At 37.0% G+C, this 16,238-nt stretch overlaps 2 protein-coding genes across 2 annotated transcripts in view; one reads left to right on the top strand and one right to left on the bottom strand.

The window, feature by feature from the left end:
- Nucleotides 1–10,003, top strand: part of Rpgrip1 (RPGR interacting protein 1) — a 63,230-nt gene extending 53,227 nt beyond the window's left edge. The window contains exons 22-25 of the mRNA XM_077109056.1: nucleotides 1,139–1,331; nucleotides 2,566–2,650; nucleotides 6,815–6,945; nucleotides 9,891–10,003. Of these exons, the coding sequence (XP_076965171.1) occupies nucleotides 1,139–1,331; nucleotides 2,566–2,650; nucleotides 6,815–6,945; nucleotides 9,891–10,003 (522 nt within the window). The remainder of the gene's footprint in view (nucleotides 1–1,138; nucleotides 1,332–2,565; nucleotides 2,651–6,814; nucleotides 6,946–9,890) is intronic.
- Nucleotides 10,004–10,258: 255 nt separating this feature from the next.
- Supt16h (SPT16 homolog, facilitates chromatin remodeling subunit) overlaps nucleotides 10,259–16,238 on the bottom strand; it is a 33,482-nt gene continuing 27,502 nt past the window's right edge. The window contains exons 23-26 of the mRNA XM_076849969.2: nucleotides 13,375–13,504; nucleotides 12,603–12,732; nucleotides 12,189–12,266; nucleotides 10,259–11,566 (exon numbers count right to left, since the gene is read on the bottom strand). Of these exons, the coding sequence (XP_076706084.1) occupies nucleotides 11,421–11,566; nucleotides 12,189–12,266; nucleotides 12,603–12,732; nucleotides 13,375–13,504 (484 nt within the window). The 3' untranslated portion in view covers nucleotides 10,259–11,420. The remainder of the gene's footprint in view (nucleotides 11,567–12,188; nucleotides 12,267–12,602; nucleotides 12,733–13,374; nucleotides 13,505–16,238) is intronic.

Genomic DNA, 16,238 nt, shown 5'->3' on the forward strand with positions numbered 1-16,238 from the left:
ATAGATGACTCTGACACACAATGGTTGGGAAGTATTGCTTGCTGAATTTCTCAGAAGACACAAGTGCTCCATTTGTTTTCTAAGAGAAGAAAAGATAAGTTGGAGTAGTATGGGCATTGTCTTGATGACCTAAAGGAAAGAAGCAGCCAGGAGGATGCTCACAGATAAAAGGGAACCATGGTTTACAGGACACCACTCTGTATTGACATGGTCTTGCTGCTACACTGTGCAAGGAGGAACTCATGTTGACCTTGGTCTACTTCTGGAAGCTGGAGATTTGCCAGCTGTCCTTTTGACTTCCCTCATGCTAGTGTGAACAGAGGGACAGTCGAAAGAGAGGACAGCAATCCTGAAGTGGAGTTGAAAGTATTGGAGTCACTGTGGGAGTCTGGTGGCCTCCTCCATGGCATGCACTTAGGTGGACAAAAGAATCATTGGTGGGCCAGAGTTGTGGCTCAGTGATAGAGTGCTTGCCTAACATGTGTGAGGCACTGAGTTTGATCCCTGGTACTATATGAAAATAAACAAATAAAATATAAAATAGGGGCTGGGGATGTAGCACCACATACAAAGAAAGATGTTGTGTCCGCCGAAAACTAAAAAATAAATATTAAAAAATTCTCTCTCTTTAAAAAAAAAATAAAATAAAGGTATTGTGTCCATCTACAACTAAAAAAAAAAAAAAAAAAAAAATCACTGGGAATCGGGAAGCTCTTGTTGTAGCTGAAGGAGCTACTAAATCTCCAAGATCAATGGACAGGTCTTATAAGTCCTATTCTCAGGAGAATACTGGATTGATTTTCGTTGAAGTTGGAAAAAAGCTCTCTTCATAAATCATATTGATTCTTTCTGTATGTGGAGCTGGCCAAGAAAGGATGATCTGGAAAATTTTGACTGGAAGATAGAATAGCTGGATTCTCCTTACCAATTTCCCATAGACAAGTTGTGACAATTCAGACAAATTGTCTCTTGGTGACAGTTTTAACCTATGAATTGATTCTCAGGAAGTAATATATTAGATTATGTCTGTGATTGATTTATGGATAATAATGTGTTAATTTGATGGAGTCTAAACACTTGGAGCCTCACTAACCTATAGGAAATAAATAATATTTTCCTTATAATATTTCCTTATTAGGATTCAGAGAAGATGTGCATTGAAATAGTCTCCCTGACCTTCTATCCAGAGGCTGAAGTGATGTCTGATGAGAATATAAAGCAGGTGTATGTGGAGTATAGATTCTATGATCTACCCTTGTCTGAGACAGAGACTCCAGTATCCCTGAGGAAACCGAGGAAAGGAGAAGAAATCCACTTCCACTTTAGCAAGGGTGAGGTATCCTGTGTGGTGAGGGGTAGAGGAGGCTGACAAACATTTAGATTGATGGTCAGAAGTGCTCTGGATTTCTGATGGAGGTGAATCCAGCCATTTTATCTTTTATGATGATGGTGATGATTTGCAGTACTGGGGATTGAACCTAGGGATGCTTTACCACTAAGCTACATCCCAACCTTTTTTATTTTTTATTTTGAGATCTTGTCTGAGGTCTCCTGAGACTGGCCTCAAATTTGGGATTCTCCTGCCTTAGCCTCCTGAGTAGCTGAGATTAGAGACAAGTGCAACTGTGTCTGAATACTCTTTTCCTTTTTAAAAATTAATTTATTTTCTTAGTATATCCTTCCCTAGTATGTACAAGATAGAAGTTGACTTCTCATTTAGGTAACAAAATTTCTGAGATGGGCTGGCAAACCTGAGGTGTGTGCAACTATCAGAGATCTGGACTGTTGTCTTCCTATCATCCCACAGCCTACCTAACCTTCTATCTTTGTGGTTAATCCAAGGTTCCTAATGACTGCTGGGGAAAGGAAGAATGCCTCCCAGCTGAGCCCTTTAAGCAGCCTTCACAAAAGTCTCATACAACACAACAGTTTGAATTAAATCCTGTGACCATATTAAACTAAAAGATAGACAGGAAAGTGTGCTAAGGTTGCAACATTCCTATACAAAAATGAGGAGGAAGACAGGTGTCCTGAGTTGACCCTACCACAAATTTGAATCTCCAGGTGCCCCTAAAGAATCAGTCTCCTAGAATTCTCTAGCTTAGGGAGTAGTGGGAGCACATTTATTTTGGCATATGAGAGAACAGCTTTCAATGACAATTATAAGGCTTCTTTTTCTTAAATGACCAGATGGTAAATAGTTTAGGCTTTGTAGGCCAGACAGTCTCTATTGACCGCCATTGTGTTTCAAAAACAAATACAGGCTGGGGGTGTAGCTCAGTGAAGAGCATGTGATTAACATGCTGGCGTCCATCCCCACAAAACAAACAGAATCAAAACCACCCCCCAAAATAAGAGCAAAAAATAGCCACAGACACATAAATAGGCATGGCTGTGTTAAAAACAAAATTTCTTTTACAAAAAAAATTAATAAATAAAAAAATAAAGGGGAGCCAGCTCATAGATCTAGTTTGTCACTTTTTTACATAGACTACTTATGAAAGACTTCATGCCCAAATAGCAACAGTATGTGATTTTTTGCTTTTTTTCTTACCTTTAATACAGTGATAGACCTGGACCCACTGGAGCAACAAGGCCGAAGGCAATTTCTGTTTGCCATGTTGAATGCACAAAATCCTGAGCAAGGACAGTAAGCATCTGATTTCCAATTTAAAAGGAAGGAGATATTCAAATAGGAATTTAAAAGTCTGAGTTTAGTTTTGTGTTGACGCTGAATATTTTAACAATTTCTTTCGAGTTAATTTATTCTTTTGTGTATGGGGATTACTGGGTATTTAACCACTGAACTATATACCTCTAGCCCATTTTTATCTTTATTTTGAGACAGGGTCTCAATAAATTGCCCAAGCTGGCCTTGAATTTGTGATCCTCCTGCTTTAGTTTCCCAAATTGCTGGGAAACTGTGCCTGCCAAGTTAATTTACTGTTCTTTTTCCTGGTACCAGGGATTGAACCCAGGGGTGCTTAACTACTGAACTACATCCCCACCCCTTTTTTATTTTGAGACAGGGTCTTTCCAAGTTGCTTAGGGCCTTGCTAAATTGCTGAGGCTGGCATTGAACTTGTGATCCTCCTGCCTCAGTCTCCCAAGTCACTGGGATTACAGGAGTGTTACCACTAAGTTAATGTACTATTAATGAATTTCTCATCTATTTGAGCCCAACTGATGTTTGTGACTACTTGATCAATTATTTAATCCTAAAGGTTTAGTTAATTTCTCACCCATGCCAGCCCTTGACGGTCCTTTTTGTGGCAGTAATGTACTTGTATATTGACATGGAATGGACAGCGTGCTTTGATATTCTAAGCTAATTAAGTTCTCATATATGAAGAAGTGTTCCTAGCTTGCTAAAAATTGTGCCTTGGTAATACTAATTTTACATTTAGACTTTTAAAATTGTCTTTTTATAGGAATATTTCAATTTTGTTATAACTAAGTAAATTCTATATCTCCTTTAAAATTTTAGGAAAGCAATAGGCTTTTTTTTTTTTTTTTTTAAGAGAGAGGAGAGAGAGAGAGAGAGAATTTTTATTTTTTAGTTTTTGGCGGACACAACATATTTGTTTGTTTGTGATGCTGAGGATCGAACCTGGGCCACTCGCATGCCAGGCAAGTGCGCTACAGCTTGAGCCACATCCCCAGCCCCAGCAATAGGCTTTATTTTTCCTTTAATCTGAGACTTTATAGAGTTTCCAAGTTATATGTATTGGTTACTTATACTAAAAAGAAAAATTATTGTTTGGCTGAATTTCAATTTCATATGTTTTGGTTTAATTTTGGAAGTCTGGCAATCCTATTTTCTCCTGTGTGTGATTAAGAAATGATATAGGGCTAGTGTTTTATTATTTTTTTATTTTTAAAAAAATATATATATTGGGCTGGGGATGTGGCTCAAGCGGTAACACGCTCACCTGGCATGCACGAGGCTCTGGGTTTGATCCTCAGCACCACATAAAAATAAAGATGTTGTGTCCACTGAAAACTAAAAAATAAATATTAAACTCTCTCTCTCTCTCTTAAAAAAATATATATTTTAGTTGTAGTTGGGCACAATATCTTTATTTTGTTTACTTTTTTTTTTTTTTTTTAACTGTGAAATGGTTAAAATAATGAGGCTCGAACCCAGGGCCTCGCATGTGCTAGGCCAGCACTCGACCGCTGAGCCACAACCCCAACCTCAGGGCTAGTGTTTTATTTTATTTTATTTATTTATTTATTTTAAGAGAGAGAGAGAGAGAGAGAGAGAGAGAGAGAGAGAGAGAGAATTTTATTATTTATTTCTTAGTTCTCGGCAGACACAACATCTTTCTTTGTGCGCTACCGCTTGAGCCACATCCCCAGCCCAGGGCTAGTGTTTTAATTTGTTACTTTTCTAAAGTTCCAATAATTTTACTTTGTCTCCTAGAAAGGACTGAAAAAAGGAGCCAGTTTAAAAAAAGTGTTGCTGACTTCAGTATTATTGTGGGCTTAGATAAAAATTTATTGATAACTTTTGGAAATGGAGACTGATAATTTGCCTTTGTGCTAATGTTAAATTTAATTTTCACTTTTACTTTTTAAAAAAATATTTAAAAAATATTTTAAATAAGTTGTAGTTGGACACAATACCTTTACTTTATTTATTTATTTTAATGTGGTGCTGAGGATTGAACCCAGCGCCTCACACATGCTAGGTGAGTGTTCTACAGCTGAGCCACAACCCCAGCTCCTTACTTACTTTTTTAATTTTCAGAATTCTTTTTTTTTTTTTTTTAAAGAAAGAGTGAGAGAGAGTGAGAAAGAGGGAGAGAGAGAGAGAATTTTTTAATATTTATTCTTTAGTATTTGGCGGACACAACATCTTTGTCTGTATGTGGTGCTGAGGATCGAACCCCGGCCGCACGCATGCCAGGCGAGCGCGCTACCGCTTGAGCCACATCCCCAGCCCAAATTTTCAGAATTCTTATAACTCTCTCTTCCTTTAGTATATTACAGTGCTGATCCTTTTCTACTCAATTTTAGATTTTGGTTGATTTTGCCTTCGATTTTTTTGTTTTGTTTTGTTTTTTGTTAGTATTGTACAGCTGACAGTAGAATGGCTTTGTATTCTGACAGGCCTGGTTTTGAATCCTAATTCTCTCACTTACTAGCTTCATCTTTGCAATATTACCTAACTAACTCCAATGCTCTTGTGAGAATAAAATTGAAGTGACATAGTTTACAAAAGCACCTGGCATGGTGGCTGGCCCATAGCAATGCCAGTTACTATCCCTTTCTTGGAAAGCTGGGGTAGGGAAGTTAGCATTATCCCTTTGCATTGTTGAAGATCTTAGTAGTGATATAGAATTTGTGATAATCACAAATGAATATTGTTTACCCTGCTGAAAATGTATTCTTTTTAGGAAGGCCTTCTTTTCAAGTGAATCTTGTTTAGCTGTGCTTTAAGAACTTGAATTTTTAGTCCAGTTCTTGCTCCCTTAGCATTATTAGCATCAAGATTTGCTTTTTTTAAAAAAATATTTTGTTTTAGTTGTAGTTGGACACAATACCTTTATTTTATTTTTATATTGTGGATTTATATTGAGGATTGAACCCAGCGCCCTACATGTGCTAGGTGAGCACTCTACCACTGAGCCACAATCCCAGCTCCAAGATTTGCTTTTTAAAAATTAATAGAACCAGGTGCAGTGGCACATGCCTGTAATCCCAGTGGCTTAGGAGGCTGAGACAGGAGGATTGCAAGTTCAAAGCCAGCCTCAGTAAAGATGAACTGCCAAGCAACTCAGTGAGATCCTGCCTCTAAATAGAATACAAAATAGGGTTGGGGATGTGGCCAAGTGCCCCTGAGTTCAATTCCTGATACCCTCCCCACCAAAATTAATAGGAATACGAAATGTCCAGAATAGGCAAATCTAGAGAGATGGAAAGTAATCAGCAGTTGCCAGGAACTGGGAGAAAGAATGGGTAGTGACTGCTTAATCAAGATGGTTTGTTTTTTGAGGTAATGACCATTCTGGAATTAGTGCTGATGGTCACATATTATGCTTATACTAAAACACACTGAATACTGTAAAATGGTTAAAATAGTGAATTTTATCTAAGGAAATTAATGGGATTATTATGGATTGTACAAGTTTCTAAAATTCAATGCCATTTACTAGGCTAAATCAGGATAATACTAGTTGTCAATGACTACTCATTGCTTTTGGGGCACTGTACTATGTGCTTTACAGCATCATCTGTGAGTACTCCAAGGAATGTACTTTTTATACTTGTTTTCCAATTTTGCATTCCTTGTGTTGCCTTTGCTCATGTTTGGGATCCAAATTTTATTTAGAAAACTTCTCTAATATCCATAATATTTCTCACAATAAATCCTTCAACATTGTAAATTGTGTTATCAGGAATTTAAAAAAATTTTTTTTAGTTGTTAATAGACCTTTATTTATTTATATGTGGTTCTGAGAATTGAACCCAATGCCTCATACATGCCAGGCAAGTGTGCTACCACTGAGCCGGAGCCCCAGCCCTTACCAGGAATTTTATCTTGATAGTTTTGAGATCTGATCAACTTATTTTAAAAAATCTTTGTGTCTTCTTCTAAGTGCCTGTAGTAATGTTCTTTAAATAAGTAGTTTTACTTAATTAAAATTACATTGATTCCTCACTTTGTTGTCATCTTGTCTAATATAGGCAAAAGAAAGGTGATTCAGGGGAGAATATACTGTATTTTTTATGATTATTTTTCTTTCTTTTCTTTTTAAAGTATAAGGGGATCAGCAGTACTGAAATAAATGGATTTTTCCCCCTTTAGTTTAAAGTTTACAGTGGTAAGTGATCCTATGGATGAAGAAAAGAAAGAATGTGAAGAAGTAGGATATGCATACCTTGGACTGTGGCAGATCCTTGAATCAGGAAGAGATATTCTAGAACAAGAATTAGATAGTAAGTAATAAGATAGTAAGTAATAAAAATTTTTGTGCTTCTCAGTTCCTAATTTTTTAAGAAAAACATCCTAATATTGAATAATTTTTGTTTTGCCTTCAATATATCATTATCACTTTGAAGATGGTGAGAGATGAACTGAATTGAGATCTCTTCCCCATAGCTGTCTGTATTTCATTTCTGGATCCAGCATAAAAAGTAATCAGTTGTTTATTTTAGCTTATTACCTCATTACAATTAGAATCTATTTTGACTACAATTTTTGAGATAGGGATTATTATTTATTTTTTGGTGTTTTAACCACTGAGCTGAATCCCCCTTTTTATTTTTAATTTTTTTTGAGTTTTCGGCGGACACAACATCTTTGTATGTGGTGCTGAGGATCGAACCCGGGCCACACGCATGCCAGGCGAGCACGCTACTGCTTGAGCCACATCCCCAGCCCCCTGCATCCCCCTTTTTAAGTTTTTTTTTTTTTTAGTTGTTGATAAACTTGTATTTATTTATATATGGTGCTGAGGATCGAACTCCGTGCCTCACACATGCTACTGCTGAGCCATAGCCCCAGGCCCCCTTTTTAAATTTTTTATTTGGAGACCGGGCCTTGCTAAGTTGCTGGGGTTGGCTTTGAACTTGCAATCCTCCTGCATCAGCCTCTTGAGTTATTAGCCTTACAAACATGTGCTTCTATACCCAGTTATGGAATACTTTTTATTTAAAGAGAAATTAATTTGGGGCTGGGGTTGTGGCTCAGCGGTAGAGCGCTTGCCTAGCATGTGCAGGGGCACTGGGTTCGATCCTCAATACCACATAAAAATAAATAAAATAAAGGTATTATGTCCCACTACAACTAAAACAAATATTTAAAAAAAATTAATTTCAATAAAATTCAGACATCAGAATTTCCAGAACTCTCTGAAATCAGATAAGGTTTGTAAAGTAAGTTAGCTAATACCTTTCTCTGTTAATTTGTTCATGTACAGTCCCATATTTCATATGGATACCAACTCTCTTTTTCCCTCATATCCACTGGTCACCAAGTGATAATCACTCTTTTTTGTCTTGACCACATTCTACTATTATTTGATGTACTATGTTTACTGAATTGATATAAGGTTGTTCTGATTATATAGGAATACTCTTCAGATCAAATATTACAGTTCAAACTTTAGCAGGTTGACACAACTTCATTGTGTTCCTTTAGTATCTTTCCAACTATGATTATTTAACCTCTGTATGCCTTTTCTCAACTTCAAAACAGGGATAATAGCAGTAGAATGTATTTCACAGGGTTATTGTGAAGATTAAAGGGACACTTTGGTAGATTGGAAGACTAAGGGCCACGTAGACAGTGCCTGGTACATGGCAAGTGCCATCTGTTAGCCACTTCCAACTCCACTAATCTTTCATCCTTGAATATAACCAAGACTTCAGTGCCAAGAAAAACTCTTATTAGCCTTTTCTAGTGATCTCAAAATTCCCATGCTTACGAATGAATGCTTCTCAAATTGTTTTTACTAGTGATCTCAAAATTCCCATGCTTACGAATGAATGCTTCTCAAATTGTTTTTAATCATCCAATAAAACCAATTTAAAAGAGTAATCCTCTCTCTTCCCCCACCAGGCTTTAAACATGTTGGTCTTTAATTTTAAAAATGACAATCTGCTTTCTGGCCCTATATCTACCTTATCACTGCAAAATTCAACTCCTTTGAACTATTCACTGATGATCAGGCCAAAGCAGTCTTATCTCTGTACCTCCTATATTTTTGCATTATTTCCATTCCAAGCATTTTGTGAATATATTCACTTTTCCTAATTGCCAAATCCAATTGTTTTTTACTCATCTTTCCTGACTTCACTAAACCAGTAATGCTTCTTCCTTTTTAAACATTTTTTTTTTCTTTTCATACTAGGGATCGAACCTGGGGGCACTTTTATTACTAAGCTACATCCCTAGCCCTTACAGGTATGAACCAACACACCTGGCTTTCCTTCCCCCCCGCCCCAGTATGTTAACTATCACTTTCTAGCTGGCTGGCCCTTTTTTTGCTTTGTAGATTGTTCTTCCCTGGACTGTTCCTTTGAATATTTAATTATTCTGGTTCAGTTCTTGGTTTTTCTACATAATACTGTCTGGGAACAGGTGGTTGAATCCACTCACAGGGTTTTAACTATTGCCTAGATGATCTGAAATCTAGGTTTCTAGACCAGATTGTTTATACTACGTAGATACACAATAGATGTCATTACTTCCCTTGAACTCTAATTTTAAACTTTCTAACTTGTATTCCATTATTCAGATTACAATGGCCATTTTCAGTCATGACCTTTTCTCCTTATTCCCAACCTGAGTTAAGAAAATTTTACTTATGTTTTGAATCGATCCACACCCCATAAGCAACTATTATACTTAAGATCCTCCCTTATACTGCAAAAGCCTCATAACTACTCTCCTAGGCTTAGTTGTGCCCTTTTGAAGTTTTTGAATAATGGGGTCACCTTCCTAGAACCCATAAGGGACACTGCCACTTCTGATGCCTTTGGTCAAAATCAAAGTCCTTTGTGATCTGTCCTACTTATCTGTATAGGTTCATTCCTGCCCTTCCCTGTTGTTTTCCAAACACATATTCTCATGTCTTGGCATACTTGGAGCATGTCTTATATTTTAGACTTAGCTCATGAACTGTCTCCAGAAACCTTTCTATTTCTCCATTCTGGCACATGCCCCTTGTCTCCAAAGCACTTTGGGCTTTTACTTATTACAACAATTATATACTATACTGCAACGACCCTGTTTTCTATCCACTAGACAGAATCTCCTCATGAATTGGGGTAGTTACTTCATTCACTTAGTATCCTCAGTACCTAAGATAACAAATATCTGTTTTGAGTTTTTTAAATTGAAGATGCTACTGCCTAATACTTTTGCTTTTTCTCAACAGTTTTTAGCCCTGAAGACCAGGCAATTCCAATAGGAAGGCTGAAGGTTTCTCTTCAAGCAGCTGCTGCCCTCCACGGTATTTACAAGGAGATGACTGAAGATTTGTTTTCATGAAGGAACAATGCTTTTCCATTCTAAAATCCAAGGGAACCATAGTAAAAATCTCTTATAAAGTAACTTGCTATGCCATAAATTTGGTTTACTGTGGTATCTATTATTTCTCAGTCTAATGATAAAAGTTTAGCGATGAAGGTTTATTTTTGTGATACTAGTGGGGTAAAGGCATTTTCCTTCCAATGCATCAGCACTTAACCAGGTGATAAGCAGGTTGCTTTCAGGGACTGCAAAGGAATGGTCACAAAAGATGAATTTATAAAAACAAAACAACAAAAAAACCCACAGTTTATTTATCTTTTAGTTCTTCCAAAATTGAAAATATCAAGTCCTACTGCTAAGGAGAAAAAAAAACAACAAAACATAAAATCTGAGACCCTTCCCCCCCTCTTCTCTTAGTCACAGAACACAGAAGGAAGTGCAGTGGGACAGGTGGGTGCAGAGAACCAGGAGGGGAGGATGGCAAGATAAACTCCCTCAATACTTAAAAAGCTGTTCTTCAACAGAAACTGTGATAAATACAGGACAATGCAGGACAAGTAAAAATAAGGAGCAGCAGTGATGAGAGGCTGTGTTGTAGATAATGGCCTCCCTTCCTCTTCTCTTTTCTTGTCAGGGTATTCTAGGCCCAAGGCATGAATTGCCCTTCCAGATCTAAATGTAGACTCCTTTGAGCCTCCCTCTAGGTTTCATTTGAAGCAGTATGTGAGGTACCACCATTCTTCCTTAGATACATCAGAAAAGAGACTGTGGTAACTTTGCCTTCTATCATTGTACCATGTGTGAATTTTAAGAAGAAAAACCAAGCCAGGGAGTGTCACTGCTTCTTATGTCTTCCAAGGCAGCAGAGATACCTCAGAACCTGCATGAGGCCAGAAACCAGGAAAACTGATTGAAGCCACCAGCCCAAACTGCCTCACTAGCTCAAGCTGCATCACAATCGTTAGCAAATTCCAAGAATCTTTTCTTGAGTATTGCAAAGATGGAACTTAGACATGAGGAAGGTCATGGCAGTGGGGTAGGATGGAGGGTTGAATCTGCTGGTCAAGAACCATGGTACAGGTAGTTAAGGAGCTCCTTGTACCACTGTCTTAGAAATATAGCTTTAGAGACACCAAAGATAAGGTGTCAGAAGCCATCGATGTCCTGGTAGAAGGTAATAGGAAGAGAGGAATGAATGGTATTTATTAACAGCTGAAGCCTCCTCCCTTGCCATCTGAACTGGGGCCATTGGCACGGGTCCTGGTGGGCCTGAAATTCCCCGAGTAGATTGGTCCACACAAATGGCCCCCTAAACCCATACACACAAATGGCAAAACTTCAAAGAAAATAAAAAGAAAAATACAGTTTCTATGTCATGTAAAATTTTCAGGAGTTGGCTGGAGGAAGAATAGAGCTCAGAGCCAAAGTTCAGATGTTACTTCCTCTTTTTCTTGGGGGGTGCAGAGCTGTGTCTGGAACCACGGTTAGAGCCACGGCCTGAGCTGTGTACAGATGCCTTCCTCTTTCGACTCATACTTCGACTCTGTTCTTCCTCCTCCTCATAACGACTTTCTCGGTCCGCTAAACAGAAGAAAGTATTATTGTTTAGCTTTAGTTACCTACTGGATAGCATGAAATAGTATAGAGAATGCCCTTTAGTCAGACCTGAATTTTAATCTTTAATCTATCACTTATTAGTATGTGACCTGGGGCCAAATGCTTAACCTTTATTTATTTGTAAGAAGAAGAATTATTTAAAGATCAAGTACGGTGTCCTGCTCAAAATACCTATCATGTCTGGGATACAGCAGATAATGTTTCCTCTTCATCTTTAACTTGTATTTGGGGTTTGGTTTCAGAGTAACTAGATTAGCACTACAAAGATATTCCTCCTAACCTGGAGCCTTACATGACTATGTGGTATCATGGCTATGAGCACCCTGGAAGCTTTGGCAGATGAAAAAGACATCTGGTTAAGGGTGGTGTCTTATCCACTTGGAGAAGTTAGATACATTCTGGACCTTATTTCTCCTTTATTCAATGAAACTGTAGCTATGGCTCCAAGTTTTATCATGTTCTTTTGTTCTTCTCAGGAGGCTACTAATACTAATACATCAAACTACAGAAACATGTAAAAAATTTGTACATAAATAAATGAATGAATAAATAAAAACACCAAACAAAAACAATTATTTTTTTTAACCTTTTCGGGCTTCTTCTTCCAGTTCATCCCAATCCTTCCCACTCTCTTCTTCACTGCCCAATGATTCCTTGGAATAGTCTGAAATAACAATGATCACAAATTAGTCATATAGAAACAGAAACATCATAGAATGACAGAATTAAAAAAAAAGCAGTTTCTAGCCTGGCATGATGGCACACACTTGCAATACCAGCGACTTAGAAGGCTGAGACAGGAGGACTGCAAGTTTAAAACTCAGCCTTAGCAACTCAGCAAGACTGTGTTTGTTTTAAAATAATAAAAGAGCTGGGGATGTGGTTTAGTAGTTGGATACCCCTGTGTTCAATTCCAGGTACCAAACAAAACAGCAAAAACAAAGTTTCTAGAAATCATATTAGGAAGCCATGACAAATTTCTTTCTTATAAAAGACCAACCTGATTCTTCTGCTTCTGATGAGTAGTCTTCATCACTATCCTCCTCTTCCTCTTCATAGTCATCCTCTGATGGATTAAAAGTCTCATCTTCAATTTCAGACTCTGAATCCCCTTCTTCGGCATCACTCCCCTGGCAAGTTAGAAAGACCATAATACTATTAACTTTCAATTCCCATATTCACCTTATAATGAAGAAATTCTACCCAATTAGTACATCAACATTTTACCTGAAAAAAAAAAAAAAAAAAAAAAAAAAAAAAAAAAAAAAAAAAAACCCAAAAAACCCTGAGTGACTAAGAGATCAAATCACTTGTCTAAAATTAATGGCAAAGTACTGTTATCAGACTCTTAACTAGCGCATCAGTGTATCTTCCTTCTTTATTTTGTGCTAGGGATTGAAACAGGGCCTTAGGCACACTGACTCATTTCTAAAAGATTGATTTCATTCCTCCTTACCTAGGGAAATTAATGACAGAAACTTTGTAATATTGCATTATGCAAATGTGCAAGGACCACTTTTCATTAAGTGATTCTTAAAAAACTCGTGTGGAATGTTTTTCATAATTTCAAAGAAATCATGTGAGTGGTCACCAATAGCCAATCTATCACTTACTTGTAAAACTATCCAGGAAAAATAATAATACCAAGTTGCGTTCAAAGCTTCTCCCAGTTGGTCTGATCCTTTATGTGCTCCCTGTATGCCATTCTCCTAACTGCCAAAATGACAGCAGGCAACACTGTCTGCCAGAAAAAAAACCCCACACTCACGCACCTCACCCTCAGGCTCCAGGAAAGACCAGCCACCTTGTTCAAAGAAGCCCTCAGGGTCATCAACGATGGTTTTCATAATTTTAGTCCAGTTGAGGGACTGTACTCCTTCTGTGTACTTTAGGTCACAGGAACTGAGAGAAATGACATTACAAAGTCAGAATCAATCTTCTGTATTTTCTGAGAATTTCCAATGTGATCTCCTCCCTCCACGTGATCTTGACCATTAGTTTCCTTGAAGAACAGATAATCTTTTCCAACTAAAACAAACTGTTCTCAACCAAGTCTGAGCTCAGTGTTCTCTTCCATTTTCTTCCTTAAACACAGGGTTTTTCCCTTAGTCTTTCCTTCCTGTTCACTTAAGTTTCTCTTTTCCCTCATTGGTCCTATTTTTTTTTTTTTTTTGGTACTGGGGATTGAACCCATGCTTAACCACTGAACCACAATCCCAGCCCTTTTTAAAACTTCTTATTTTGAGACAAGGTTTCACCAAGTTGCTGAGATTGGCTTTGAACTTGAGATCCTCCTGTCTCAGCCACCTGAGCTACTGAAATTATAGGCACATGCCAGCTGGTCCCACTCTTAATTGCAAATGGCCTTAACTTATAATTACTTTTGTGATTTTTTTTTCAACTCTGATCATTCACACTACCAAGTTAAGAGATAGTGACAGTTTTTTACTGGCCCTAGCTCTTCCCTTCTCAACTTTTCACTACTTCCTATGTTTTGTTTATTTGATGAAAGGCCTATTTGAAGATAGGGGCACACCTTAGAACAAAACCAAAACAAAACCGGAAGAATATCATATAGTAGTAGTTGAGGTTAATCAGCTTTAGACTAAAGGTTGTTCCAAACCCATGCCAAAGACATCTGAGAATAACCCTCTAGAATCAAAGAGAATCCAAGAAAACTGTCTGTATCCTAAAATAAAATCTAAAACATCTAAAATAATATGAGAAAATATGGCATCCAACAATGTGGAAACACAAAATCTGGCAACTGATCACAAATATCAGCACTCAAAGGGGCAGCAGGAAAATCAATCAACAGAAACATTCAGAATATAGAGATGATGAATTAAAGTAGCAGACAAGGACATAAAACAGGCTATTATAGGGCTGGGGATGTTGCTCAGTGGTAAAGTGCTAGTTTAGTAGCCTTGGGTTCAATCCCCAGTACTACCAAAAAAGAAAGAAAGAGAACTATTCTCTTTATGTTCAAGATAGAAGAGCGAAACTTGAACATAAAGAGATAATATAATAGCTCAATATGAAGAAAACTATAGAACCTACATTCATAACTAAGAAGCTCAAGAACATCAAGCAAAATAAACAAAACTTCACCAAAGCACCAAATAACCAAACTGTGAAAGCCACCTGAATCAGCCTGAGGAAAAAATGACAGTATACAGGGGAAAAAAGAGTAACAACAGATGTCTCCTAAGAATCTCTGGAAGCCAGAAGACACACCAAGCAATATTTTTTAAGTTACTCTATGACTGACTGTCAACTTAGAATTCTGTATCCAGTGGGAAAAATATTGAGAATCTATCACTAGAAAACATACCTCTCAAAAGTAAAAAAAATTAATTAGGAAGAGGAAAGTACAAAATGGGACCAAGAGCACTAGGAATGGTAAATACACATAATTTATATGTAAAATACATACATATAAAATGTCCCCATTTGTAAATTAAAATATAATTGTTTTGAAGCTAAAATAATGTGGTAAATTGCAGATTGCATAATATGTTAGAAGTAAAATGAATGACAAAAAGAAGAGACGAAAGCATAAGAACCTTATAACAGTAAGACGTGTTAAGTTGTACAATACTACTGAAAGCATACTACGATTAAATTAAAGAAGTACATTCAGGGCTGCATTGTGGCTCAGTGGTAAAGTGCTTGCCTAGCATGTGTGAGTCACTGGGTTTGATTCCCAGCACCACATTAAAAAAAACAAAAATGTATAAGCAAACCTTACAGCAATCATTACAAAAATAAAAGGGTATAGCTAGCAAGCCAAATGTGAAGATAAAACAGAATCATAAAAAAAATTAATAAAAAATGGCATGAAAAGTGGAAAAATAGAATAGATGGGAAATATAGAAAATAAATGGTAAGACTGGTAGATCAAATCCAACCATACCGATAAAAAACCCCTCAACATTCCAAACCAAACCAAGACCCAAATACATGCTGTCTCCATGTAACCCACTTTAAATATAATATAGAACAAAGTGGGAGTTTGGGGCATAGCTCAGCGATAAGTGTTTGCCTAGTGTGCATGAAGCCCTGGGTTCAATGCCCAGCATAATAAACAAATAAATGAGGAATGTCTATAAAGTGAAAAACAAAACAAAACAAAACAACAACAACAACAAAAACCTAGAAAAAAAAATGCCACATAAATACCATACTAAGTAAATCTCAAAACACGAAATAGTTTGAATATTCCTTATCTGAAATGCACAGGACCAGCAGTGTTTCAGATTTTTTCGGATACTGGAATATCCATATAAATGAGGTATACTGGGAGCAGGACACAGTCTAAACAAAAAATTCTACATGTTATTTTTAGTGTACCTGCATTCTGACTGTGACAGCTGGTTTTACAGACATAGTGGAATGATTCAGCAATTTCTTAGTTAAATCCTATTCAACCGCATTTACTCAAAGGAAATTAGATTATATGTACTTAAATCTGTATGTAATATTTATAGGAGCTATTCGTAATAGCCCCTAAATAGAAACAACACAAGGTCTGTTAACTAGGAAATGGGTTAAATAAGAGATATCCATACAGTGAAATCCTACTCCATAATAAAGAGAAAGACAACTAATGCACACAACTTGGATTCATTTTGAA

The sequence above is a fragment of the Callospermophilus lateralis genome, chromosome 3, assembly GCF_048772815.1.
Source record: "Callospermophilus lateralis isolate mCalLat2 chromosome 3, mCalLat2.hap1, whole genome shotgun sequence".
NCBI lineage: Eukaryota > Metazoa > Chordata > Mammalia > Rodentia > Sciuridae > Callospermophilus > Callospermophilus lateralis.